General features: G+C 36.4%; 1 protein-coding gene across 1 annotated transcript in view; it reads right to left on the bottom strand.

Moving 5' to 3' along the window:
* LOC148654895 (A disintegrin and metalloproteinase with thrombospondin motifs 20) overlaps positions 1 to 27,579 on the bottom strand; it is a 169,460-nt gene that overhangs the window by 45,488 nt on the left and 96,393 nt on the right. Inside the window, exons 17-28 of the mRNA XM_088644799.1 lie at positions 26,046 to 26,212; positions 25,190 to 25,319; positions 23,195 to 23,321; positions 19,035 to 19,245; positions 17,985 to 18,149; positions 17,211 to 17,375; positions 16,436 to 16,555; positions 15,572 to 15,679; positions 12,536 to 12,700; positions 11,710 to 12,003; positions 6,124 to 6,285; positions 5,386 to 5,562 (exon numbers count right to left, since the gene is read on the bottom strand). Coding sequence (XP_088500925.1) covers positions 5,386 to 5,562; positions 6,124 to 6,285; positions 11,710 to 12,003; positions 12,536 to 12,700; positions 15,572 to 15,679; positions 16,436 to 16,555; positions 17,211 to 17,375; positions 17,985 to 18,149; positions 19,035 to 19,245; positions 23,195 to 23,321; positions 25,190 to 25,319; positions 26,046 to 26,212 — 1,991 coding nt within the window. The remainder of the gene's footprint in view (positions 1 to 5,385; positions 5,563 to 6,123; positions 6,286 to 11,709; positions 12,004 to 12,535; positions 12,701 to 15,571; positions 15,680 to 16,435; positions 16,556 to 17,210; positions 17,376 to 17,984; positions 18,150 to 19,034; positions 19,246 to 23,194; positions 23,322 to 25,189; positions 25,320 to 26,045; positions 26,213 to 27,579) is intronic.

The raw sequence follows: 27,579 nt of genomic DNA, 5'->3' as shown, positions 1-27,579 counted from the left end.
AAAGTTTGTAATTTTCTGCACTTCCAATAAGACATCTATTACAGTTTCCTTGTTAAGAAGGGCATATTTTGCACAATAATTATTCAGTTGTGGAGTTCAGAGTCTTTTGTGACTGATATTTTATGATATTTTGTTTCATGGATTCTGTCAACATTGACATATAACCTGCCTATACAAGGCCTGCTTAGCCTGCTAACAGCCTAGATAAGGAGAAACTTATAATGCCTTGTAAAATGAATCATTGTTTTGTTTTATAACCTTACTTATAGGATTCAAACTTTGTACTACAATACTTCTAAAGTTTTTACAATTTCCAACTTTGAGAAGTCCCTATCAATGGAACTGTGTGGATTTTAAATGTACAGATAGTATTGTTAGATTTACTTTTTAAAATAAATACAGTTAAAACTGTTGTTTCTCTTTAACAATTGTCCTGTTATTACTTCAATTGTCCTGTTATTACTTCAATTGTCCTAATCTCATTCCATTAATACATTTTATTTCCCAAACTTAACAAACAATTGTGAGAGTATGGAAAAAGCTACCAAGTCATGTTTTTGAAGTTAATAACATCTGAATGAGGTTCTCAGATGAATTACCATCTAAATACCAAGCAGTGTAAGTGGTTTGATTGCCCCCCTCTCTTTTGTTTCTTTCTTAGTTCTTATTTCATGCAAAAACATCACAAAGGTGTCAATTAAAGTATTAAAGGTTGTATTAAACAACACTTAATAAATAAACAAAATTAAACTGAGTGTGTCAGCAGACCCACAGTATGTACCTTAAAGTAAATGAATGTGACCCTACTGTACATTAGCTATGGTGCAAGTGTCAAGAAGCTGACAAATTAAATTCCTTCTTATCTTACAGTAGAAATTAAATATGGAGTAAATTTAGGGGAGCACTGCTATATCTCCCAGAACATATTTAACGAGATAATATCTGGCTGTATGAAAGTCCATGCAATGTAGCACGGAATCCAGAAAAGCTAAAAATGAAACATCTGAATTTGACTTTTTACTGAGGATGACATAACCCCCTAATCATCTCCATACATTGCCCCAATTCATTGTGTTATCATTCCAGGGTTATATCTTTCCTATACTACTTTCCTTATTCCTCTAATTGATTTCTGAGTCACCCTGAGCTTTTTCATGTTTGTTTAAATAAAGTATGACTTAGAATGAGAAAACCAAAACTAACACGTACAGTATTTGTTGTCTCATATCTTTCCTTACATTTGGAATGTGCATTAAAGCTGCATGAAGCAGTACATTATGCACTTAGATACATACAGGGCTTTAAAATAATAAACCATGAAATATTTTATTCTATGTATGATGTATTCTATGCATGTATGATGTGTATGCAATTTTACATTTATATTTGCATATAAGAAAAATAATATAGAAAAGGAGATACAGAGAAAGAAAGGGTTCTGTGCCAAATTTCACAGTGTGGCACAACATGAAAAACAACACAAATTACATAACCTTTACATTTCTTTAATATTACACACTGGGCTATTCCAACATTTAATAGTTTTGTTTTTCCATGAAATAAATATATAAAACCACCAGAAGAAATTGAAAATAAATATAAAGTTTACAAAATCTCCTTTTAAACTAAAGCAATATTCCCCCACATTTATGGGGGACCTTCATACCTTCAAAAAGCACCTTCAAACAAAATATGAACAATGACTGCTACAAACAGAAAAGTTGAGATGCTTTGACTGCGAGTCCTGGAATGTGGACAGATAAACATTGAGCTGGCAAATAACAGAAACAAAGAAACTATGAAGTTTCCAACTGACAAACCTGAATCCTGAGACACAGAAGACAGAGGACTGACAAGAACAGAGGAAAAAATGTACATGGCAACCATAAATTAGAGGCTTTTCAAAAATCAACTGCTGTAAACAGAAGTTCTAAATAGAAAAATCCTTCAGATATACAGTATTAAACATGGCCTACAAAGTCACATGTATTTGATACAGCAACAAATTACTATAATGTCAAAAGAAGAGGTATTTGTGTGTTACATTTGAATAAGGTAGTTCTGAGTAAAGATCAAAACAGAACTTTTGGTCCACTCCATGTAATTTTGATCATAATTATCTCTAGTGTATAAAAGGTATCAAGAAAAATGAATCCCCCCAAAAAACACCACATTGAGCTAACAATTCATCCAAAAAACACATGAGATATTGAATTAGTAAAGTTAAATTTGCATAATCAAAGCAAACACTGAGCTGTCTTGTGTTTCACATGAAATGTTAAATTATCTGTTGTTTAAAAATGAGTTGTTTGGTATAGCACCACCCAAATATCAGCACAACCTTGCTTGACCTAATCAGGATGACCTCTTTACTGCAGTGTTTATGGTCCTAAAGTGGTGTATAATTGTATCTAACACAAGAGGACAAAGATTCATTCTCATGCTGTTGAGCAGCTGTTACTTATAGAGCTCCCCAGTATGTATTTACACCCCTGAAGAAATAGGAAAATAATATAACAGAAATATTTCCGTATTGGATAATGGGTCTTGAATAAAAATCCTAAAAATATTAAGCTATAATTACAGTATATTATAAATGCAGAAAGCATTTGTCAAAAAATAACTGAATTAGACCAAAGACAAGGGTCACATTCATTCAAATCTTTTAAATAAAATCCAGCAAAAACAAACATACAGTACAATAACGTTAGGTTCCTCGGAAGTACAACGTATCTTATCACCTTGGGATGTAAGACAAGCGGTTGAAGAGGCAACCATGAATCCAAAGGCCGGGTTTGAAGGAATAAGCCTCAAGCCAAAAAATTGATTTTTTAACATGTCCACGCTCTACACTCACTCCCAATGTGAAATATGGCAGATTTTTGCATTAATGGATCTTGATGCATTCTTATAAAAAATTCCTACACATAATACAAACTTTTGGCCAAATACCTGGTTCTCTCATGTTTTGGTGAAAATGGAAAATCCAGAATGAAAATAATACTGTATATGAATATTCTAAAGCATACATCTTAAATCAACAAGTAAATGATTAACTGCACAAAAAATACATGATCTTGGCCGTGCATCTCCATATTAAAAGCAATCCTTCCTGGATGAATGGTCAAATATTCCCCATCAGAAGTGTCAGAACGTCATAGCACACTACAGGAGGTGTCATGTCACAATATAGTCAATTCTAGAGGAGAAATTACAAAATACAAACTAAAGGATTATGAATAAATGTGACCCTTGTGTTTTCTGGATTTAAATTATGCCAAACATGATTTTACATGAAGCAATGTTATATAGATAATAGTATATATTTTTTATTTTTTCATATTATACATTACTCAGTCTGTAAAGCTTTATGTCATATGATTTCTGTTCCTCTTTCATTGGGGGTATGAATGATTTGGGAAGGTGCTGCACCTAATCAAAATCTAATCTAAACCTAATCTAATCAATATAGTTTAGCTTAGTCACTAAAAGACAGCTCAGATAAAATACTTCTCCAATGCAAGTGTGCAACAATTAACTTAAGGATCTTACTGGCACATAAGACTAGCACTAGACAAAAAATTCACTTAAATTATTTATACTGATGCACAATGAAAACACAACAGTTTACATTTTACACCTATAACTCATTAGGCACCTACATAATGCAATTTATATTTTCAATGAGCATACACATTCATGAATTAATTTGATTTTCAGAAAAATCATTGTGAGCTTAGTGTATTTCTTTGTAAATTAAAATTGCCAAAATTAGGTGGTTATGAATGTAAATAAAACGTCATTAAAAAAGATGTCCAAGTTGCTATTAATATCATTGAAACTATATATGCGAGGAGCTGCTAAGAGAGTGAAAAGCTTCAACCATCATCATACTAGCCGAAAGAAACCAATAAATGGGCTTTGTTAGAGAGACCATGTCTTTGGCATGGATCTGAGAAGGAAAGATCCACAGTGTTCCACATCTGTACCGTACAGTATATGTCTGAACCGTTTACATAATCATTTTCTAACTACATTGGCTGAAACATAATAAATCTTAAGTGCATTAGCTTGCAAACTCAGAGGCTTCTTTCTTCTTTTTTTCAGCATGGAATAAACCTATTACTTGTTCCTTTGCAGCCTACGCATGCTGACGCAGCTACCCACCTGAACAAATAATATTCTATGTTATGGCAGGTTCTGTTCAATCAAAGTTAGTATACTAATTAAAACTTATGTGCACAGATATTGTATTAATTTTGTTCTCTATATGTATGGCTTGTAATTATTTTAATAATGTTAAATGATTATTGTAACTATTTTAATATTTTAATAGTTTTTGAGTGAGTGAAACAAATTTCCCTACTTTATTAACTCCATACCTGTAGTTTTAAATAAAAAAATACACCACTGAAACAGCTATGAACTTTAGTAATATGGTTATTAATTAAACCAAATTATTATTTTCTTTTAAGAAAACAGCATGTAATTATAATATGGTTAATTTTATGTAGTAAATTTGACATAAAATGTAATACGCACTTTCTAGTGACAAACTTTAATTATTCTTAACCTTTTTAATGACGGCTGAAAACTGCTAATTAGTCTACTACACATTGCGATCCTAAATCCTAGGTTTTATGGAAAAAATATTATGTTAAATGGTAATACTACATTCTGCAAACAATAAATGGGATAGAAACTTCATGGTCTTAAGATATCTGAAAACAACAAAAAAACAACTACCGTATGTAGGAAAAATGCAGTTAGTTTTAAAATATATTCCTCTGTACAAGTTTGGTCATTTATTAAGATAAGAGAGAGGTCTGACTTAATGCACCAGCAAAACAGTTAAAATATAAACATAATATTATATTTAAAACTGAATGTAATTAAAACTGTACAAAGATACACATACAATATACAAAAACATTTGTTGCTGTTTGTAAAGAAAAAAATATTAAAACTCTTATACACAAATATACATTTGTGTACTTTGATTACAGGGAAATAGTATAGCAAGCATGTTTCACATATTAAATAAATATAATTTTAATTATCTGTTTGCTTCTCAATACAATGCATTCACAGACATCATTACTATTCTAATTCATAGTTTGAAATTTCAAGCCTTTACTTATAATTTGATACATATGTTTGTAATAATGTCAAATTATGAGCACCGTTTTAATCAGCTCCATGTAATTGAGAACACAGCCTGGGTGGGCTGCAGCTACAGTGAACCCCAGAATCCAATTTAATGTCCCAGAGATCTGCTGAAACATATTAGTCAGGTTAACCTGAAATAAGCTCCCTGTAATGAAGCACAATTGATATTTATTCACAACAACACAACAATAAAGTAAAAAAAGAATACTATCGTACCGGTTTCCATGGTCCTCGTTGCCATGAAACACTACCTGGACACGGCTGCATGTTACACTGCTCCATGTCAGGTGGTTTTTCCAAAATGTCACAGTTATGGTCATTTAATCTTTGGCCATTAGAAAGCTGGCAAACAACTAGTCTTGTCCTTGTCCCACCTCCACATGTCTGGGTGCACTGAGAAAAGAAAAAATGCTTTCAACTTGACTGTACAAAACAGTCAATTTAGTACTGCATGTTATTTGTCTTAATTTCTCAAACCATATCTAAACAAACTGTGTAACATGTCTGTTAGATAATTTCATACAATATTTGTAACTTAACATTGGTGAGCAGCCCCTGTCCTTATGTATCATATTGTCACATGCTTTTTACTTCATCTGGGCTCTTGGTTACTTGGTAATTGTTTATTTGAAAACATTTAGCTTCCTTTTCCCAGACCTATACTGTGCAGTGCACATCCCGGACTTGTTGATATGAACCACCTTTTCTGAGACACTATTTTTACGTATCTCTTCCTTCTTTCTTAATAGTCTATTAAAATCATGCTTAATACAAATGCAAACAGTTATCTTATTCAGTGTGTAACTCCTTTGAAAATGTAGTAAATTTACATTTACTCTGAAAAACTCAGGAATGGTGATGAAAGAGCAAATGCTGCAAGTACTTAAAGTAAAATATTAAAGTAAAAAAAAATATCAGTTTCTTCTTTTTGGTTCAGCTTGTCACAGGACCCACCTCTCCCCAGATCCCATAATTCCAGCGAGGACATGGTCCTGAGTCACAGCTTCTCGACTCGGCAGGCTTCAGTCTCTCTTCACAGTAGTTGGCAGTGTGGCCCTCTCCATCCTGACAGACCACCACACGCCGCTGAAAACCCCCTGCGCAGGTACTGGAGCACTGTTTCAAAAGAACACAATTATCACAATCGTGACAATCATGGCACACTGCACCCTTCAAAAGACCTTTTTAACAAAAGACCATGCGTTTCTATACTTGTCACTTTTCTTGACAGCAGCAGAACAATTTTGCCTAAGATAAGTATTTTGAACATATTTGGAATTAAAATCAAAAAGGGAATTAAGAAGCACAGACAGACTCCTCCAACCCGCTCACCATTTTGACACTATCACAGGCAACACAGCCACTTATATGATGTTCAGTGCTAAATGGAGGAGATGTGCATCTCTTAAACGACAGCCCCACCAGTCTCCAAGGACTTGGGAAGCCAAGTCATTGTGCTACTTAGAGCAAAGAGATCTCCTGGCAAATAATCACACTCTTTTAATATACTCAGCCAATTGTCTATTACTGCCTGGGGTATCCTGGTCACACTCAGCTAGTGACATGATACAGTCACAAGGCCTAGTTTATCGGCTCAGCCTCGCAAAGATCATAGTAACTGTGTTACGCTCTGATGAATGCGTGTGCAAAATATTTAAGAGGTTCCTATGCAAAGCACCCAAAAAATAGACAAACTGTAGAGGGTGAGAGTAATTACCAGTAGCCAGTGTCCACAAGCCTTAGTCGAGAGTCTGATGCGGGGGTTCTTATGCCAAAAGGAAGAGTGAGACAAAAGGCAGAAACCAGAAAACTGGAATCCAGAAATCAAAAGAGAGTCCAATCCGAGAGAATCAAGAACACAAAAAACAATAGCGAAACACGAATGCCGTAACCAGAAATCAAAGTCCAAAAGTCGTAGTAGAAAATCCAAGAGGAAACGTCTAGTACCACAAAACAGCAAACTAACACAAAAGCCAAAACCAGAAGCCTGAATTTACCGGAGAAGGTAAACCCAATACTAAGCAGAGAGTGAAGAGCCAGAATTTCCTGAAATAAGAAAAGGCCGGAGATGTGGTGCAAAACCGGTGAGGTGATTGGTTAACTGTCAGAACGAGGTCTATGCCCCCTAAATGGGACGTGGAGCTGTAACTTTATCATAAGCTCAAAAGAAAATTCTGCAGATCTTGATTCATTCGGTCTGTTTGGCCATTGGCTTGTGGGTGATAGACTGAGATCAAAGAAACTAAGGCTCCGAGGGATTTGCAAAAAGCGCCCTCCAAAACCTAGAAGTAAATTGTGGGCCCCGGTCAATGACTACGTCATGAAGTCTAAAAACATGTTGGATAAACAGGTCCGCCAGTTCTTGAGCCAAAGGAAGAGAGGGAAGGGGGATGAAATGCACTGCTTTTGAAAAGCAATCCATGATGACTAGCATGGTAGTGTGTCCTTGACTCTCCGGAAGATCTGTAATAAAATCCACTGAGATGTGGGACCAAGGACGTTTAGGAATTGAAAGAGGTTGTAAGAGTCTGGCAGACGTCTGGCGGGGGGGATTTAATTTGGGCACATACAGGGCACATGCAAACATAATCTGTCGTATCCTTCTTTAAAGTAGGCCACCAGAGGTCTCGGGAAATAATTTCAAGGTTTCTGAGGACTCCGGAGTGTGCAGCAAAGTGGGAGTCATGACCCCAACAGAGGACTACGGATCAGACCGGGTTGACAACGAAGAGCTTGTCAGGGGGACATTGTGAAGGAATCGGGTGGTCAGACAGAACACATTTGACCTCTTCTTCGATGTCCCATCTAATAGCCACTATAAACCTATCCAGGGGGATGATGGGCTCTGGATCCTTATTCATTTCAGGAGGGTGATAAAGCCAGGAGAGAGCATCGGCCTTGCTGTTTTTTGAGCCAGGGGTATATGTAATAAAGAAACGAAAACGGTAGAAAAATAATGACCATCTGGCTTGACAGGGACTCAGTCAATTTGCGGATTGTAAATATTGCAGATTTTTATGTTCGGTGTAAATGACAAAAGGGTGTTGAGCCTCCTCCAGCCAATGTCTCCACTCTTCCAGAGCTAGTTTAAAGGCTAGAAGATCCTGATTGCCAACATCATAATTGGACTCAGCAGGCAAAAGTCTTCTGGAAAAATAAGCACAGGGATGAAGAATTGGTTTTAGACCATGGCGCTGAGAAAGAACTGTCCCCAGTCCATAGGCTGATGCATCTACCTCCAAAACCAAGAGCCGAGAGGGATCTGGTTACCATAGTAGAGGAGCTGTTGTAAAAATATGTTTAAGGTGGGTAAATGCAGTTTCTGCCTGTGGGATCCATTTGCCTTGTTTCGGATTCTTGCAGGTAAGCGCAGTTATGGGAGCGACGACCGAACTGAAATCCCTAATAAAACGTCTATAAAAATTGGACTACCCCAGAAAACGCTGGATAAGTTTCAGATTTTTTGGTGATGGCCAGTCTTTGATGGCCGCTAATTTACTTGGATCCATTTGTATTCCTTAAGAAGAAAGAACATACCCTAAGAAGTGGACTGTAGATACATGACATTTTTTTTTCAAATGACATTTTTCCAAAAAATTAAAATGTCATCTAAATAAATTAAGACAAATCTTTGTAGGATATCTCAGAAAACATTAATAAAATTCTGAAAACCAGCAGGGGCATTAACCAAGCCAAAAGACATAATTAGGTATTCATACCTAATCATCGTTTTCCATTCGTCACCCTCCCTGATACGAATGAGATTGTTTGCACCATGTAAATGTAATTTAGTGAAGATGGTGGCGCCGTGTATAGATTCCAGAGCAGTAGTAATTCATTGTAATGGATATCGATTCCTGATGCTAATATCATTGAAACCGCGGTAATCCATACAAGGTCTGAGACATCCCATCTTTTTTCTCGACAAAAAAGAAGCTAGCGAGATGTTGAGGGGAGAATAAAGCCAGCTTTGAGTGATTCCTGGATGTATTCTTCTAATGCCTGAGATTCCGTATTAGACAGAGGATAGATCTTGCCCCCTTCGAGAATTAGTGTTGGGTAGGAGGTCAATTGAACAGTCATAAGGGGGGGTTAGGGCTTTTTGTTTGTTAAAGGCCTCCAACAAGATGCTGTACTGATGTGGAAGTCTGGAAACATCAGTTTGAGAGAGGTCTGTGAAGCCTACCTTTATAGGCAGATGGCAGCAGCGGGAAAGACAATTAGCACCCCAAGCTACTAGTTCATTATGAGACCAGGAAATGTGGGGGTCATGTAGGTGTAGCCAAGAAAGGGGATGTAAAGGAGACTCCAGGAGAAAAAGTTGAATATGCTCAAGATGAGTGTCATCAATCTGTAGGGTGAGTGGGACGGTCTGCCAGGAAATAAGGCCTGAAGGAATAGAAGAGCTGTCAATAGTCTGGACTCGGAGAAGTGGGTTTACAAAGAGTAGAGGGATATTCCAGGACTTAGCGAGGGAAGAGTCTATGAAGTTCCTGGCGGCTCCAGAGTATATAAAAGCAGACAGGGGCAGATTTTTACTTTTCCAGGAGAGAGTGGCAGGAAGATGGAGTGCAGTTGGGGTTTAGGTAAGAACTGTCAATATACTCACCACTGATTGAGAGGTAGGCTGGGAATGTTGTCTTCTTAGAGGTCTGACAGGACAAGAGGCCGGAAGTTGCCAAATTGACCACAATAAAGTCAGCGACCCTCCAAGTGACGTCTGGTCCTCTCTTCAGTGGTTAATGTAGAATGGGCTATTTCCATCAGTTGATCCGGGGACACATGAATAGAAGAAAAGTTCCGTGGTGGTGAGGAATTCCGTGAACTAGACCTTTCCAGTCACCTTTCGCAGAGCCTGTTATCCAAATCAACGACCTGAGTAATTGTTTCTTCAAGGGTTTAACCAGTAGGAGGCAAGATAGTCAAAAGATCCTTTAATTCTTCTGAGAGGCCTTGTCGGTATTGAAAAATAAGGGCGTCCTGATTCCAAGACGTCTCAGCTGCTAGAATGCGAAATTCAATTGAACAATCTTGAGCAGTGCATCTGCCTTGACAGAGAGAAGCTAGGAAAGTGGCTGAAAGTGAGCTGGAAACTGATCGATCAAAGACGGATCTAAGGTGTTCTTGATAAAGGTCAAAGTCATAAGTTACAAGTGAATCTTGCTCAATTAAGGCAGTAGCCCACTTCAGTGTCCGACCGGTAAGTAATGAAACGATAAAGGCGACCCTTTCACGAGAGTTTGGAAAGTTTTCAGAGTTGAGTTGAAAAAACTAAGTACATTGTGTCAAAAAGCCATGACATCATCCAGGTGGATGCAGCACATTGGTGCTGGTGGAGGGGAGTCCCTATTACCTGTAAAGTGCTTTGAGTGGAGTGTCCAGAAAAGCGCTATATATATAGAAGTGTAAGCAATTATTATTATTATTTAGACGGATCTCCGTTAAATCTTTCCGGGATGACAAAAGTTATAGGTCTGGAGGTGGGACAGGCTGTAGGAGGAGTATTAGAAGGAGGGCAGGTAGTGGGAGGAGGGGGAGAGGTGGGAGGGGGTCCTGTGGGGTTGAATCCGATTGCAAGTCCAACAACTTTCCTGAGATCTGGCATAATGTTGCCTGTAGTTGAATGAGGGCTTGAGAATGTTGATTAAGGAGTACACACATAGAGTCTAACTCCGCGGGATCCATATTTAGGGTTCAGTATTCTGTTACGCTCTGCGGAGTACCCAAACAATAGAGAAACTGTAGAGGAAAAGAGAGTAATTACCAGTAGCCGATATCCACAAGTTGAAGTCGAAAGTCCGATGCGGGGGTTCTTATGCCAAAAGGAGACAAAATGCCGAAGCCAGAAACCAGAATCCAGAAATCGTAATAGAGTCCAATTCAAGAGAATCAAGTGCACAAAAAACAATAGCGAAACACAAACGCCATAACCAGAAATCGAAGTCCAAAAGTCGTAGTAGAAAATCCAAGCCAAAACTTCTAGTACCAAAAAACAAAAGCCAAAACCAGAAGCCGAAATCCAGAGGCCAAAAGGGTGAAATCAAAAGGGTGATTCAGAAGCCAGAAAAAGAAGAACCAAGTAGTAAATACACAGGTAGCTCGGAGAAGGTAAACGCAATAATGAGCAGTGAGTGAAGAGACGGAATTTCCTGAAATAAGAGAAGGCCGGAGGTGTGGTGCAAAACAGGTGAGGTGATTGGTTAACTGTCAGAGTGAGGTCTATGCCCTCTTAAGGGGACCGCAGAGGAATTACGTGGAGCTGTAACACACTATGAATAAAGGAACATTCTTGTAAGCTCACTATATCAGATATGTTTTATAATGTTTTTTTCAAACAAAAAAAACCCTGCAAAGACTGCCATTTAACAGCTGTGACGTGAGAACACTTATAATGCAAAACTGAAAAGCGGCATGTACCTCCTGCAAAGAGAAACATTAAATTGATGTTTAAGAAAAAATTATGTTACATGAATTTATTCATTACATGAATGCATTAAAAACCTGAATTATTACTGCATGTCTTTAACTAGATACACGTACTGCGCCCCAAGGCCCCGTCCTCCACTGGTTGTCTGCAGATGGCACATTCCAGTCACTGTGTCCTGGATGGCTAGGGGGGTTGTAATTTAGATGCGGGTTCTGGTAGTCTACAAAGGGTGTGTTTGGTTGGTTATTGGGTCGGAGATGATACACTGATGGGCAGGGCACTGTTGTGCATTCCTGTTCTGTGCTGGGACGATCATCTGGATCACAAAGACTGTCATCCACCTGGTGGTGGTAGTTTCCACAAACAACCTGGCGTGTTGATCTCCCAATGCCACAGGAAACTGAACACTGGCAAAACAAAATGAATACCAACATTAAAATGTAAATAACAGGTTTAAGACTGATATAACTAATACAACAGAATACAACTGTTATATTAGATATTGTAGTCTAGCTTGATAAATTTTCATAGCTTGTTTTTTTGGAGTAGATGGCATATAATTGACAAATTAATTTTAAAAATACACTTTCCAGGATCTTTTGTATTACAGCCGCTTAATAATACCTCAACTGAAAGGAGTGAAAGGAGTGAAAACAAAAAACTTTATTTCAAGAGGGGAAAGAAGTAAATGCTGTGGACTTCCTGACTTAAAATATGCCAACTATATCCATATTGCTGTATGCAGCAGCAGAAACAATGTGCCCTTTCTTTCTACTTTTTAGCCCGGAACTAACATTGTTGCAAGGCTTCATGTATTTCTCGGCAAACTGATAATCACGAAAATGTATAATCTTTTAAGAGATAAGAAACTTTTTAAAAGAAAAAAATCTGCTCTGCAAAAAATAAAGAAATAGAATTAAAAAAAACTGTAATACATACAGGAGACCATTCTCCAGCATGCCATTGCCCACAAGGAATAAAGCAGCCGGTGGTTTCTGGGGGGCGAGGTAAGTGTGCGCAGTACGACTCATCTGCTACTCCGCCTTGGCTATCTCTGCAGCTGACATAGCGAGCCTGCTTCCCCTTCCCGCACGTGACAGAGCACTGTGACACAAACACATCCAAATTCTCATACCTGCTCAAGCCAAAGCCCTCGGCATTGCAACCCTTGTGCTGCAGGTGGACACACTAATCAACATATTACCACCTGCTGTGGTGGAAGATCTGTCCTGCTGACACGTGTTTAGCTCGGGGCTATTTTATGTCTGCCTGTGTGATGCTCTGTCATAGTTTGTCTTGGTGTTCTCATTGTACTCACCTCTGTGCTCCGACCGTGTTTATTTGAAGTATGATTCCTGAATTTCCCTGCTTTGCTTGGGGTGTGTCCCAGGCCTTGGACTTGCTTGAACTTACTAGGTTCGGTCTATTGATCATCCTTTTATACTTTTGACAGTACCCTGCAGTTTTGACCTGTTGTCTACCTTTGGATAATGGTTCTGGCATTTGTTTTGTTTTCACCTGCTTCTCTCTGAATCACTGCAACTCACCTCCTGCTGCGTGCTTCTCGCTTGGCTGACCACTTACCCTTGCCTACATCTGGATCCAGGCTTAAGCCTCGGATCGCTACTTTATATTATAAAGTACAGTAATATTACAGGATAATGTTTATACTGAAAATCATACAAACACCTATGGACTTTTAGGACTCAGACCTCTCACACTTAGCGCAACCTTAGCTTTAGCAAAGATATGAATTGATAGACATCTCTTCTGGCATCCCTCATAGTCAGGGATAATTGTGCTTCTCAATTGTCCTATCTGTGAGTCCAGAGATAGCTGAGTCAATCTAGGACAGACAGAGTTTGTTACAGTTTAGAATTGATTACCCTAGGCTGTTGATCTGATCAACACATACTGTACAGTAATCATCACAAACAGTATAATCCCAAAAGTATAATCCTAATAAAAAAAACTGATTAAATTAAATGCATTGAAATACTTTAATAGTGTAACATTTCTTCATGAGTTTGTAGTTCATCAGTCTTAAAGATGTGCTAAATTGTTTATGCCACAGGGATCACTGAAAGCATTATGAGCCTGTTATAAAGCTACATGTAATCCTCTAGAAGCTGAAGGGCATTCCAAACTTACTGGGTCTCCATGGCTGGACAGACAGCAATTGAATTCTGTTTACAGAGTGAAGTCACAAATGCTACTGTACATTACATTAATTATTCAAAGCAGCCCTTGTTGTGCTACTATTCATTGGAGTGGTATCAGTTGTAACCAAAGAAAGTAAGGGAGAGTTTCGCAGCACTGGGGCCCTCGTTCAATTTCTGGGGCGCTATCTGCATAGAATGTGTATGTTCTCCCTCGCAGGAATTTCCTGCATGTGGTCTGTCCAAAGACATACTGGTAACTGAATTAGCTTCTGGGATAACTGGCCCTGGTGTGAGTGTGTGCACGTTTATGTCTCTGTGTGCCTTGCAATTAACTGGCATCCTGTCCAGGGTGTACCCTGCTTAGCTTGCTGGGATAGACTTTGGCTCACCCATGACCCTGAGTTGGATAAAGTGCTTAGAAAATAGATGGATGGAGGGAAAGTAAAAAGACATTATGTCAGATGACTTTACTTAGTTGCCATCACTCTCATTTATAGGGAACCGTTAAAATCCATATTCACTGTTGTCATCTAAGTCATTCTATTTTTCTCCTAGTTTGCTTTGCTTACATTTTTTCTAAATATGTTTCACACCAACCCGACTTACACTTAATAGGTACATGTTAGGTTCAGAGATCATACCAGTTTCAAACATTTTTAATCAAACCACTTCTGCATTAAAACCACAAAATATAAAAAAATCAGTTTATTTATATAACTTATTTCCCTCTTATTGTGTTTTAAAACATGGAGTAGTCCACATAACATAAAAGGTTCCTGCATTGTTATGAAGATCTATAGCAGAAAATCTCAGTATCTGTTTGTTTTAGATAAAAGGAGAATATGTTTATATTAACTTTGGAAAAGCCATTTACACAGTCTATTAACAAATAAGAAAGGTCCCATCAGTTCTTTGGCAGTAATAACAGGAATTCCAAAACTGATAATTCTACAAAGTAAGGTCAGGTAAACTATAGCTACTATTCAGTCCCGGTTCATTTCAAAGGTCTTCTCCTGGAATTTCCCTTTATCAGTAATAAAAGGTTTTGTAGACAATACCTTCTCTGATATACTATGAAGAATAATTGAAATAATTTTCTGTATAAGAGACCAAAAACCATAGTATTGGCTATGTACAAAGGTCCTTTAATCATTTACTTTGAATTCTCTAATCCAATTGTCTTTAATAACCTTTTTGTACTTATATTGCTGTTAAAACACTTAAAGCTCAAAGAGATGTAACATGGTTTATGGGGTCTTCAGCCATTATTATTGTCCTCATGTCAAAGATTCTAAAAGGTTCTTTGTTCCCTGAATAAAGGTTGGTATAATATACCTTAACAGAATGAATGCGAATTGTGAGAATATAAACAATTTGTTTTCAACTAAGAAATTTCAAGTGCCCATAAGTACTGGATCAGTATAATTCACCTGAAGTAAATTTCAGATTTCAGTATTTGATTACATATTCATTTAAGGCAATAACTGCATGAGGTCTGTGGTATTGTATAATTTGAGTAGCTTAAATACTTAATTCCATTATATTATAGTCAAAGGAGTTGATTATTTAGCCAATCATGAAGACACTATACACACTCTGGTTGTACAGTATTATTCCAATTTACATTGGCAGACTGATTTTCCATTTTTACAGATAAAATACAGATTGAAGCCCCTCCTTATTATATTTTCAGGAGATCATTAAATCTTGTCAGTGTGATTATTTTTAAAAACAGTAAGTACACTAAAAGTATTAAAGACAGTCAAGAACTATAATCAACTTTGGTCATTTCTGAATTGTATTTGATACTCACAGGAGTCCAGGAGCCATATCTCCACTGTGTTATGAATTCCCTCTGAACAATAGTGTGGACTGTGCTGAATGCTGCAGGGGACTCAGGGCAAGCAGGCATCTCACATTCCTGTTCACATAAGAGCAAGAGACCTCTGCCTCAGTACCTTACACTCAATCTGCTGAAATTGTAAGTCAGCAATTACTATGAACTAGTCAGAAGAAAAACTGGAAAACTAAACAAATGCCAATCATGACCCTGTTTTTAAAAAAGCCTCATGACAAATGCCTTTGATTAACTTAACCAGCCTCAGTTTGTTTGGACTATTTGTCCATACCTCTGTCTATGACTTATTTTCAGAGTAGTAGCTGGGGCTCTGGATTAACTAACTGTGGGTTAAAGTCTCCACTGCAGACACTGCTGTTGTTTTATAGTGCTACACTTTTATACTGATTGCCCCAGCCTGCCAAGCTGTATAAATGGTAATCAGCAATGTTAGATGCATCCTATTAGAGTAGCATCCCAACCTGAACATAGTCAAGTACTCTTAGTCTGCTTAAAGATACAGAAACCAGAAGAAGCTCTGGCCTGTTACCTGATACTAAGCTGAAGTAGGGACTGAATCTGCTTCTATAATTTATTTATGTATTAAAGTGTGATTCCTTTTCATCTTCACAGCACATTTAATGACCATTTATCTTTCACCACACTATATGATTCACATGTGATTCCAATAACACCAATTATATTAATTTTATAAGGCTGAATTATATTTTGTTTGGTTCTGTGGCAGTAAATTCAAGCAGACTTGCTCTCAAATTAACACAGATTTGATGTTAAACTATGTAGAAACAAAGAAATTTGAATATTAAACATAACATTTACCTGACTGTCTCTTGGTCTAGCAGCTGCATTGCACTCTCGGTCATCTAAAGTTTCCCCATATGTCCCTGCTACACACCTTACAGCCCGCATCTGATAGCCATGGCCACAGGTCACAGCACACTACAATACAGAAAACTTCCATTTTTTAATGCACACACAGCTAATTGCTTAAAAGAATGTTAATCATTAATGTTAACTGAGTTAAGTAAATTCAAAATTATTTTTAACAGGATACAAAAACAATGGTTTAGCACCATTTTGCACATGGTATTCATGCACGTGAGGTGAAGATGCTTTATGAAATATTTTATTAAGTGTTTTAACCTTATCATAAACCACAAACCTAGAGTCATTTTATTAAATACTGTATAGTCCTTGAGTATTTTTAATTCACTAATCTAGTTTTGAAAGTATATGTTCTACAGTTTATCAACAAATGTATTTGTAACATTTCATTAAATAAATATATTTAATAAATATATAACCTTTTAATAACAAGTACTATTCATACTCATTAAAAATGGTCCTCTATCTCAATAAAACATAATTCCATTGTTTGTATAACTGTTTCTTAGGGTGATAAGATAATATACACCTTAGGTATGCTTCTATTTATTGCTAAACTCTGGACTTAACTCACAAAGACTTAAAATGCAACATACTGTATTAGCGTCTGAAGTGTTGTTAGATGCTATCAGCCAGGCCTCTACATCTCAAATGACCCATGTTACTCTAGGTGCTCTAATATGTAGACAATGATTGCTTATGGACTCACCATTCCCCAGACGCCAACCTGCCAGGAGGCACACTCAGGAAGCTCACAGACTCCTACTGCTTGAGGCTTGGTGTTCGGGTTACAGAAATGATCACTCATTCGTTCTTCATTAAGTTGACACCAGACCTGCCGATGTCTTGTCCCCTTCCCACATGTTACAAGGCACTGAGCGCATGCACAGAAAGAAAAATATAAACTGTAAGAGCATGGGGACACTGGAGCTGAATGCACTCCCTTCTTCATAATGAATGTCTTCATACTGTGAACAAAAGTATGTTAATGAAGACTGAGCATAAACCAAAATACAGTATACTGTATAGCTGATAAAGCTCTGCAGCCCAGTGCTTTTGATGTGTAATAAAATATCTAAACATTTAAGACAATAAAATCTACATGACTCAAACTTCAGGGAATTGGTACATCCAATTTAATAAATCCGTTTTATTCCCAACAGTGCTTTAAGATATTCAAAGAATTGTGGAACACCTATTTGTTTCTCAACCCTACTTTCTTCAACTGTGAGACTTTATCATCTGCTTTTTTCTGTTAACTTCTGAATGAGCCAGAGAAAATGCTTTTTATATTACTCTGAAATCACTAAAATAGCATTTAACACAATTTAAGTGTGGGTTGCAATAGTGCTATACTAAAACATTGAAAAATTGTTGACATTTTGTACCTAAGAAACTTTTACTTTACTTTTTGCTGTTAAAGCGTATGCATTTAAAGCTGCAGAAAAGCAGACTTTAACAAGTTTAACCAACAACATCTTACCTCACTCCATTCACTAGATGCCCACTCTGGACAGGAGACATCATTACAGATCTCTGTCACCACTCTCTGGTTTTCATGACACTCTCTGTCAACAAGACGCCGACCCAGGTTGTTCATGCAATATGAATCCCTGGATCTGGTACCCCTTCCACATGTCTTTGAGCACTGACAATCAACACAGTGTTCTTACTTATTGTAAAAAAAAGGCATAAGTACTGAAGTTGCATTCATGAGGTTGAAATAAGCACAATGTTCATAGTTACTGTAAAAAAGATGTTCTTTCAGCAAACAAAAGACCACCACAGCCAAGTAGCTGGATCTAGTTAGCTAACTCTACATTGGTATTCAATCTTATTATAACAAAGAACATTGTTCTTTTTTTCCTGCTAATGATCCACATTGGTAGGCAAACAAATTAGCATATAAGGTAAAACCATGACTATTTATCCATTCATATATGTGACTAAAAAGCATGCCCAAGAAGTGATGATATTTAAAGATAACATATGTCATTGAATGTGTTATTTGTATTACAGTTTTGTACTGTTCTAATTTAAAAACACTGATGCAATTTGCACAGATGTGTTTTTAATGAAAAGAAAACTGACAGTAAAGCCAATAAGCAGAGGGATACAGCTCATTTTAGTACATCCCAGAGGACAAACACACCCAAGTGGTAGTGATACTTTTATGAATAATAAGAAGGCATGCAATTCCGAACCATGGGATATTGTTAGGTCATTGACAAAGCTATGAAATACTAATTTGAATTGCACAATGATACCAATATTTTTTCATTTAAAATACTTAAAACATTGTTTTATAATAGAAATGACTTAATGCACACATTGCATTGGATCTCTATGACAGCTCAAGCTGGATGCAGTTTCAGGATGTTGAGATTTTCCAGGTTCTTGAAGACACTCATCCTTTAACCTCACAACATCTCTAAAGCATAACAACATCACAGAACAACTTAGATCCTGTTGTCCACTATTCAATTTATTATCATTAACTTATCATATCCATGAACAACAGCTGCACTCTCACCTCTGACCAGGAGGAATAGTGCCAGCTTTTTAAAAGGCAGTCTCCATGGCAGGTCTCTCTGACTTGGGGCTTTGGCTGGTCACTGCAGAACCTGCTTTCAACTCGGTCGCTCTGCGTCTTTAATCTGCTGTACTTCATGCAGTAGACGTCCAGAGTTCTATAGCCTGGACCACATTTAGCTGAACATTCACTCTTTCCAGCCACATGCCATCTAGAAATAAAAAACATACCAGGACAATCTGTAAATGACAGACGAAGACTTCTCATCGTCTCCAGAACAAGCAAATATCAGCAACAATATAGCTAGGGTAAACGGTAGTTGCTATTCGCTGAAGTCCCTTTTTATGATGAGACTGTTCTGGTGACAAAACCTCCCAGGACTCCTGAGTGTTGAATTCTGTCACAGTGGAAGTTTGGCCTTTGGGCATAGCATAGTTCACAACTGTTGGATAACAGTCCTAATAATGTAGTCGTGGAGTATAAAATTTCTCATTGTGGGATGACCCTGCTATGGTTAAGCAAACTCCAAGAACTTCCAGTAGCGTTTTATGCTTTAACAGCAAGAAGCTGCCCTTTTTACAAAGCAGAATTCATTTCTGCTGGAGGGCACTGTTAGGCTCGGGACTGGAAAAAACCCTAAGATATTATACAGTTAAATCCAAACCAGGGAGAGGTTATGCGTGCCACAGTCTCGAAGAACAAATTTAAAAAATATAACGATTTACATTTTTTCCTTCACCTCAAATGAATCACATCCTGTACTTTGCTGAAGTTAGCTCAACTACTAGGTTAAGCATGCATACTGTATATGCCTTAAACTTTCTACTGGTACTTGTACCACGTTCAAGGGTACAGCATATTCACCTCACATGCTTGGATCCTTGAAGTAAAATTAAAATGCATGCCCATTCATCACTTACTTTAGCTTTCTGTTAAGTTCAATGTAAGAATGCTTGGATCCCAAGTAAAATTAAAATGCATGCCCATTCATCACCTACTTTAGCTTTCTGTTAAGTTCAATGTAAGACTATGCAGTCTATAACTATGAACTATGCAGTCAATATTAAATATTGTAGTAGCTAAACGATTACATTTACCAAACAAACTAACATAACCAAATGTATGGCTTTGCTCATCATTGACATAATTTGTTCCTCTCTCCACCCTTAAAGCAAAAAGGTTATTTTTGTACAAAAATCCATTACAGTTAGCAGGTAAACCCAAATAATTATATATTTTTTTAAAAATCACTTTAGAATTGTATTTCTCTATAAAGAAAAAAAAAGTACCACAATGCAAAAAAAGAGTTTTCATTGTAATGAATAAACAGTTAATGTCATATTGTGATGATAACTACTGTATTTCATGTACCATACAGTGTAGTGAAATCATGAAATGACAGGGAAAGGTATTGTTAATAAAGGCATGCAGCAGTTGCTGTGAATGCAGTTAATACAAAACAATGGCATACCAAAAGAACAAAAAAGAAATGCCAAATGTAAGAATGGCTTTTTAAATAAATATAAAGGGGAAAATATGTTTATTTTACAACTTCTAGCAAGATGTTGAGGAAATTATCTAAAAAAAACAATTATCATTCTTTACTGTATTACAAAAGATCAATGACCTACAGATGGGTCCTTGAAAGAACTTGGGAATGATTTGACTGAAAAACAGAACAGAATACATAAACATGACAATTCAGGACAAATTAAAAGTTGATGAGTGTCAAATAAGTCAGAACATATGGATAAAATAAAACAAAGGAAAATAGAAGAATAAATCAGGATAAAAGACCATTTGAAACAACCAATAGTGTTTTTGGTCATGCAATACAATGGGAGTCTGTAATGGTGATTTTCTGTTTGTTTCTTTTGAGTGAGTGTTTCCTTTTTTCAAAGCTAAGGAAACATTTACTCAAATCACAACTTAGCCAGCAGATAAAACTGAGCAGAGTAATCTGTTTCTAGTTCACCAAATTCAGATGTTTGCAAAATAGTCTTGAAAAGGCAAAGGTGTCTGTCCGTATTTTATTTGCTGAAAACACTGAAAGAAGCAATAATGGGAATAATATCCATAATAACCTGAAACAATGTAAACTAGAAAATACTTGCAAGTAGAACTTGCAGGGGAGATTTTATTTGGTTACAGTAGATGAGAATATTCTTTCTCTGAAATAAATGAGAGATATGCAATCTACAGTGTATAGAAAATGTTTGTGAACATCCAATACAATTTTTGGAATCACAATGTCTTATAAAAATATTTTTGTTTAAAATTAAGCTAGTCTTTTCTTAAATAATCAAAGCATTTCCCAAATCAGTGTTTATTAAACACAATGACATATGAAGAAAAAATAATTAAAATGTGTGAACAAATAATTGATATCCAGTTTTACTTATTAAATATTTAACCACCTTAAACATAATTAACCACCAATAACATGTAAGGGGACAATTTGAATCAGGTGGTTAAATAATTGGATAACACCTAAACAAAGACCAAGTTATACCTTCTGGCCAGAAAATATGTTATTATGATCTTCACCTTACAGGGTTAGTGGAAACATGTCAAGCCAAAATAAACAAAGATTTCAGAGAACTGCAGAAAAGAGTGGTGGATGCTCATCAGGCTGGAAAGAGTTACAAAACCATTTCTGAAAAGACTTTTATCCAGTCCTCAAATAAAAATATACAAAACCATGATGTCTCTACCCAAGACTAGCAATCCTTATAAGATCACACAATTTCTTGTATTAGGAATTTGTCTTTTCAGATAAAACTTGCTCTCCATGAGACATAGAGACAGGGAGAGAAGCTTAGGGTCAGAGCACAGGGTCAGCCATTTATATGGCACCCCTGGAGCAATTGGGATTAAGGGCCTTGCTCAGGGGCCAAATGGAGTAGGATTCCTCTGCCAGCCACGGGATACAAACGGGCAACCATCCTTAGCCACAGAGCCACCGCACCGCCCGAGAGACCTTACCAAGAGCAACCCGTAAAACACCAGGAAGTCACAAAGAAGCACAAAGTAATATCTGAGGATTTTGTAATCCAGTCTAATTGTGGCAAATTTCATATGTCATATTATAGTCTCAACTATCAGGAAAAGACTATGAATGAAGACATTTAAAGGGAAGACAGCAAGGAAATAGCCCTCAAATATTATCAGCCTGAAGCAGTTGTGAAAAAGAGAATAGGCCAAAATTCATAAACTCTGATGCAAGAGACTGATAAACAATTACAGGAAAAGTCTTGTCACAATCATTGCTTTAATGAAGATTTAACTGCTGCATGAGAATATAGACCAGCCAAGAATGGTCAACTTTTTCTGGGCACTGTATGTACAGTACAAACCTTCCTTTGAGTATGTCTGCAAACTCAAAAAAGCTGTGGTAAAATCTGTCATACTCTTACAAGGATATTTAAGATCCTTTACAAATACTTGTATCACAGATTATTTTATCAGTCATCTAAAGAATGTATAAAGGTGATTTTCATTGGTTGTGAAAAATATGACCTCTAAAAGCTAAAGGAACTCAGAACCTCCTAATTAAATACAAAACTTGGAATATTGTCAATGAATATAAATGAGAATCGTTAGACAATGCTAAAAGCAAATGCAAGGATAACATAGTCAAATTATATAAATGCATGCAGAAAGTAAAAGCAACAAACTGAAGCATCGTGGGAAAAAGTTCTTCAAGTTGGGAAGTGAAATTTGAAAAACACTTGAGGAGTGAATTGTAACCCAGTTCAAACCAAAGACATAAAATCTTATTTGAAATCACCTCAGTAAGAAACCTTAATAATATGCAAGTGCTATAAATACCTTTGAGTAATTTTCACAGTTTAACAGAGCAAGTACTATTGTTTAAAATGCCTTAGGTTATGTGTTTCTAAGTACAGTCCACTATTATTTATAACACATTTGCTTTCACATTCTTTTTCAATTAAGAAATGCCACTTGTAAAACTGATGTAGAAATGGGTCTGTCAATTACAGTAGTTCTTCGTTCATTCTGCACCCATGTTAGTTGGTAACAAGGACATATAAATCATATTAAAAACAAAAGTGTGCATTTGTAAATCAAAAATTATTTTCATTGATATATTTTTTCATTGTTTAGTTACAAGCTGAGTCAGGAACCCTTTGATTTACCTTAATTCACAGTCAGTGTTACAGGGCTCAGAAGCAATATTTGGGAGAGGCAAATGTTCACAACGCTGATCGGATACCACCAGGTGATCGCTCTTCCGCACACATGCAGCTTTGCGCTTTCGCTCACCTTGAAATAGAAAAGCCAAAATTGAGTCTGAAAATTAACATGTAGGACTACCACAGCTTACCTTTACATTGTTTTATACTTAATACAACTGTCTGCCCTTTTCTGGTTTCTAAAATATCTTAAACTAGACAGAACTCGATCTGCATATTTTGGGTGAACCTATTTCTACTTCAGATAACATATTAAACAAAACCACTATTTTCACCCAAATCATGACTATGATTTGTGAGCCAGCAAAATTCAACCAAAAACCTTGGATTTCGAACTGCCTTGGTGTTGTAACCTCAGCAAAGACTGAACCTTGTGACTTAACTGCAATCCAGTAAACTTACTGTTGCAGCATGTGGTGTTCCTGGATCAAAAGGGAAGCTCCCTCTCATGTTTGAACAATACAAAGGATACTGAGTTTGCATTGTAAGTGAAATGAAGATCACTACTAGCTTTTCAAGAGATACCTTCAGAATCGGAGCAGAAGAATGCACCAATGTTTGATACATAAAAAAAGTAAACCATCCACTGGCATTTTAATTCTCTTATTTTTATATTTATAATATCTTGCATTCAGTACATATGAGCATGGGACAGTGATGAGAACCACTTGCTACTTAATGCGGTGAGAACGCTTCTTCATCGTAATTTCTTAAAGGGTAATAATAGTTAAATCAATCACACATCTGCTGGTTAATAACGTACTGTACATGTACAGTACTGTATGTGTAATATGCTACTGGTTAGGAAACCAGTAAGTATAGAATTACGATGAAGAAACGTTCTCACCGCATTAAGTAGCAAGTGCTTCTCATTACTGTCCCATGCTCATATGTACTGAATGCAAGAACACCACATGCTACTGGTTAGACTAACAATGGTTTTATATTAGTATATACACAAGGACCTCAATCTAATATTTTGTTCACATTCATAGCCAATAGCCAGGATACTGTTTAGTGTTTAACACATTAGATTAGACAGAAGCTTTCATTATACAAAAATCATCATCATGTGTTGAATTATTTTCACACTGAGAAACATCCTTAATGACTACTGTAATACTGACTGTTATAATGTCAAATTCATATTTGCAGGCAAAGAATTTGGAATATGTCATCTTTCAAAATACATAAAAAGTAATTTACACTTGAACATACTAAAATTAACTCAACAAGTCACCAATGCAAATTTTTAAAAACTATTAATGTGGAGTTTTGTTCATACTGTAGGATATATGCCAGCAGTCATATCACCCTGCAACTCACAATTGGCAGCCCACTGAAGCAAAGCAGGTGTGAGCCTTGTCAGTACCTAGATGGGAGACCTCCTGAGAAAAACTAAGGTTGCTGCTGGAAGAGCTGTTAATGGGGCCAGCAAGGGGTGCTCACCCCGTGGTCTGTGTGGGTCCTATTGCCCCAGTATAGTTACCGGGACACTATACTATAAAAATAGAAAGGCACCATCCTTCGGGTGAGCTGTAAAACCGAGGTCCTGACTCTCTGTGGTCATTAAAAATCCCAGGGCGCTTCTCGAAAACGAGGGGTGTAGGGGTGTTACTCCGTCGTCCTGGCCAAAATTTCCCATTGGCCCTTACCAATCATGGCCTCCTAATAATTCCCATCTATGAATTGGCTTCATTACTCTGTTCTCCTCCCCACTAATAACATCATCCAGGTGGATGCTGCACATTGGTGGTGGTGGAGGGGAGTCCCCAAGACCAGTAAAGCGCTTTGAGTGGAGTGTCCAGAAAAGCACTATATAAGTGTAAGCAACTTTTATTATTATTATTATTATTATTATTATTATTATTATTATTATTATATCTTTCAATGGTAGAAATACCCCAAACAGTATAAATACTCTCTAAATTTGTTTACCTTGACAAATTCTGTTGCATTCTTGCCATGATCCATAGGGATCCCAGACAAACTGTTCTTTGCGGTCCTCAATGGGAATGTTAAAGGAGTAACGGACATCAGGGTTGTATAAATTTCCAACACACAAGACCTTATTATAAAGAAAGAAATTCATTATGCACTTAAAACTTTTTCCTATTTTTGATTTTAATTTACTTTTATAAACCTAGCCTACTGTCTATATCATAGCATCTGTGGAAGCATTATGCATAAATGGTCCATATAAAAATGTTATTGTTCTTGTCAGTAATCAAAAATTCAATTATTTACTTTACTTTAGTTATTTACTCCTTCCATGTCAGAAGTGAAATAATGCTCCCCATACAACCATAACAACAAAGGGATTAGAAAAGCTAAGAAAAAAATGTTGAAGGAAAAAATAAATAAAAATAATTTTCCCACACAGAAAATGTCAAAGAAAAGAAACAGTCATACATTAATCAAGTTGTAGATTGTATTTTTAATGAGAAATGCTAATAAAAAAGCACTTCCTCATTATACTATCTGCTCTATCTCTGTGACATAACATCTGCTACCCTTTGTCTTTGCTTTAACTATTCTAGATGATCAGTCAAGACAAGCAAGACAGATAGGCATCCTAATAGTTGAAATTGCTTTTGGGGAATGTAAACAGTCTTCCACACAAAAAGTAGCTTCTTCTTTAGATGTGTTCTATAAACATGAGCAGAAAACAAGGAAACAAACTTATTTAACATAAAACCTCTGAAAGAAAGTCAAATGCACCTTAGTGCAGGGAGAGGAAACTAATGGTTTATGTTCAAGGTTTACTTGGCAAGAAGTGGAAAAGAGTTCTTGCCTGTAGAACAAGTTCTCCTTCAATTTTGTCAGTGCAGTTAATACGCTCCACGTTGGTGTCCGATCCACTGTACTCAACAACAGTTCCCTGAAAAGTGATTTCCCTTTTAAACATGGCCACCACAAAGTTACCATTTAAAATGAAATTGGACTGGCTATCAGATAATGCTGTTAAAAAAGACACAAACAAAAAAAGTGTAAGTACATACAAATATTTCGGTATCTTGGTTTTATAATATGGAGTTTTTATCATTGTCATTTATACACAATTATTTAATTTGCTTTTTTAGGATTCTTACCTATTGGTGTAGTAGGGAATATAATGCCTCTGATGGGCCTTCACTACACTAAGGGTTGGGAATGTTGAAAAACAAACCATTATGGTAGAAAATTGCGTGGACTTTGAAATACCACTGTCATTGTGTCATTTTCTGCTGATGTATTAGGTCAGTCAGACATGAACACTAACTGTTCCTTCAAAATACTATACTGTTAAAAGATTGGTTAAATTTAAATGGAAATTAAACAAAAGATTTGGAACAGGAAAACAGTTTCTACAACATGCTTTTTCAGATACTACAGTTAAAAACAGTGCTTTTAATACAAACTTTGCAGTACTAGAAAGTCATTACCATCTTTAATTGTGAATTGGTTAAAAATGTACTTTTAAGACCCAAACCCCAAATGGTATTTTATTATGAAAGCATAATTCATGCAGTGGCAAAGTTTATTTTAAATGTGTTTAAAAAATAAAATGCCCTAAGCTTATTTATAGTGCAAAGCAAGACCTTAAGAGCAAAAAGCGAACATTATGTGTTCAATTGCCACTGCTTACAAATTTCCACACCAGGGTGTTTATCATCACACATCTTATTTGGCCCTTGTCCCCTTTCATCTCTGTCAGGAACACATGTCTCTAATTATCACCTATTTTAGACTCATTCATCTTTCTTAGCAAGTGACACTTGGTTTGCTTATCTAACCTATTTGTTTTCTCATAACCACACAGATCTTGGCCTCATTCAGTCTCCTTCATCTAGCACTGAACTATGTGGACTGTGAAAATCACACGTTTAAATAACAAATCAACACGACAAAAATTGTATCTGTCTTCATATGGCATTGTGCAATTTAAAACCATAACGGACAAAAAATAATAATTTGGTTGTTACTATAATAAATAAGAAGATATTGTTCTAAATGTATTCTTTAAAGTTATAAAGGGGTTTGAGCTCAGAAGAAATCAAAATTTCTACCCACTCATTCACTCATTACAAGACCCAAAACTGATATCAGGTAGATGATTCTATTTGGCAGATATGAAATGTGAAATAATATATCAATTAGAAAATTATTTAGAAGTATAACATTATATTTTGTGATTGAGTAAGTGGGTAGATTGTTTTAATTAATTCAAAGTATTCTGTAATGTACCATTTTATTTGTGGTAAACGCTGTTTACTTGTTATTTTTAGAGATGAAACCATACATACATATAATAATATGGTTTCAGGAGCTATATAATTGTATATGCT

The sequence above is a fragment of the Lepisosteus platostomus genome, chromosome 9, assembly GCF_059453375.1.
Source record: "Lepisosteus platostomus isolate fLepPlt1 chromosome 9, fLepPlt1.hap1, whole genome shotgun sequence".
Classification (NCBI taxonomy): Eukaryota; Metazoa; Chordata; class Actinopteri; order Semionotiformes; family Lepisosteidae; genus Lepisosteus; species Lepisosteus platostomus.
Note: the sequence above shows the minus strand (reverse complement) of the source record. Positions and strands in the feature narration are given on the sequence as shown.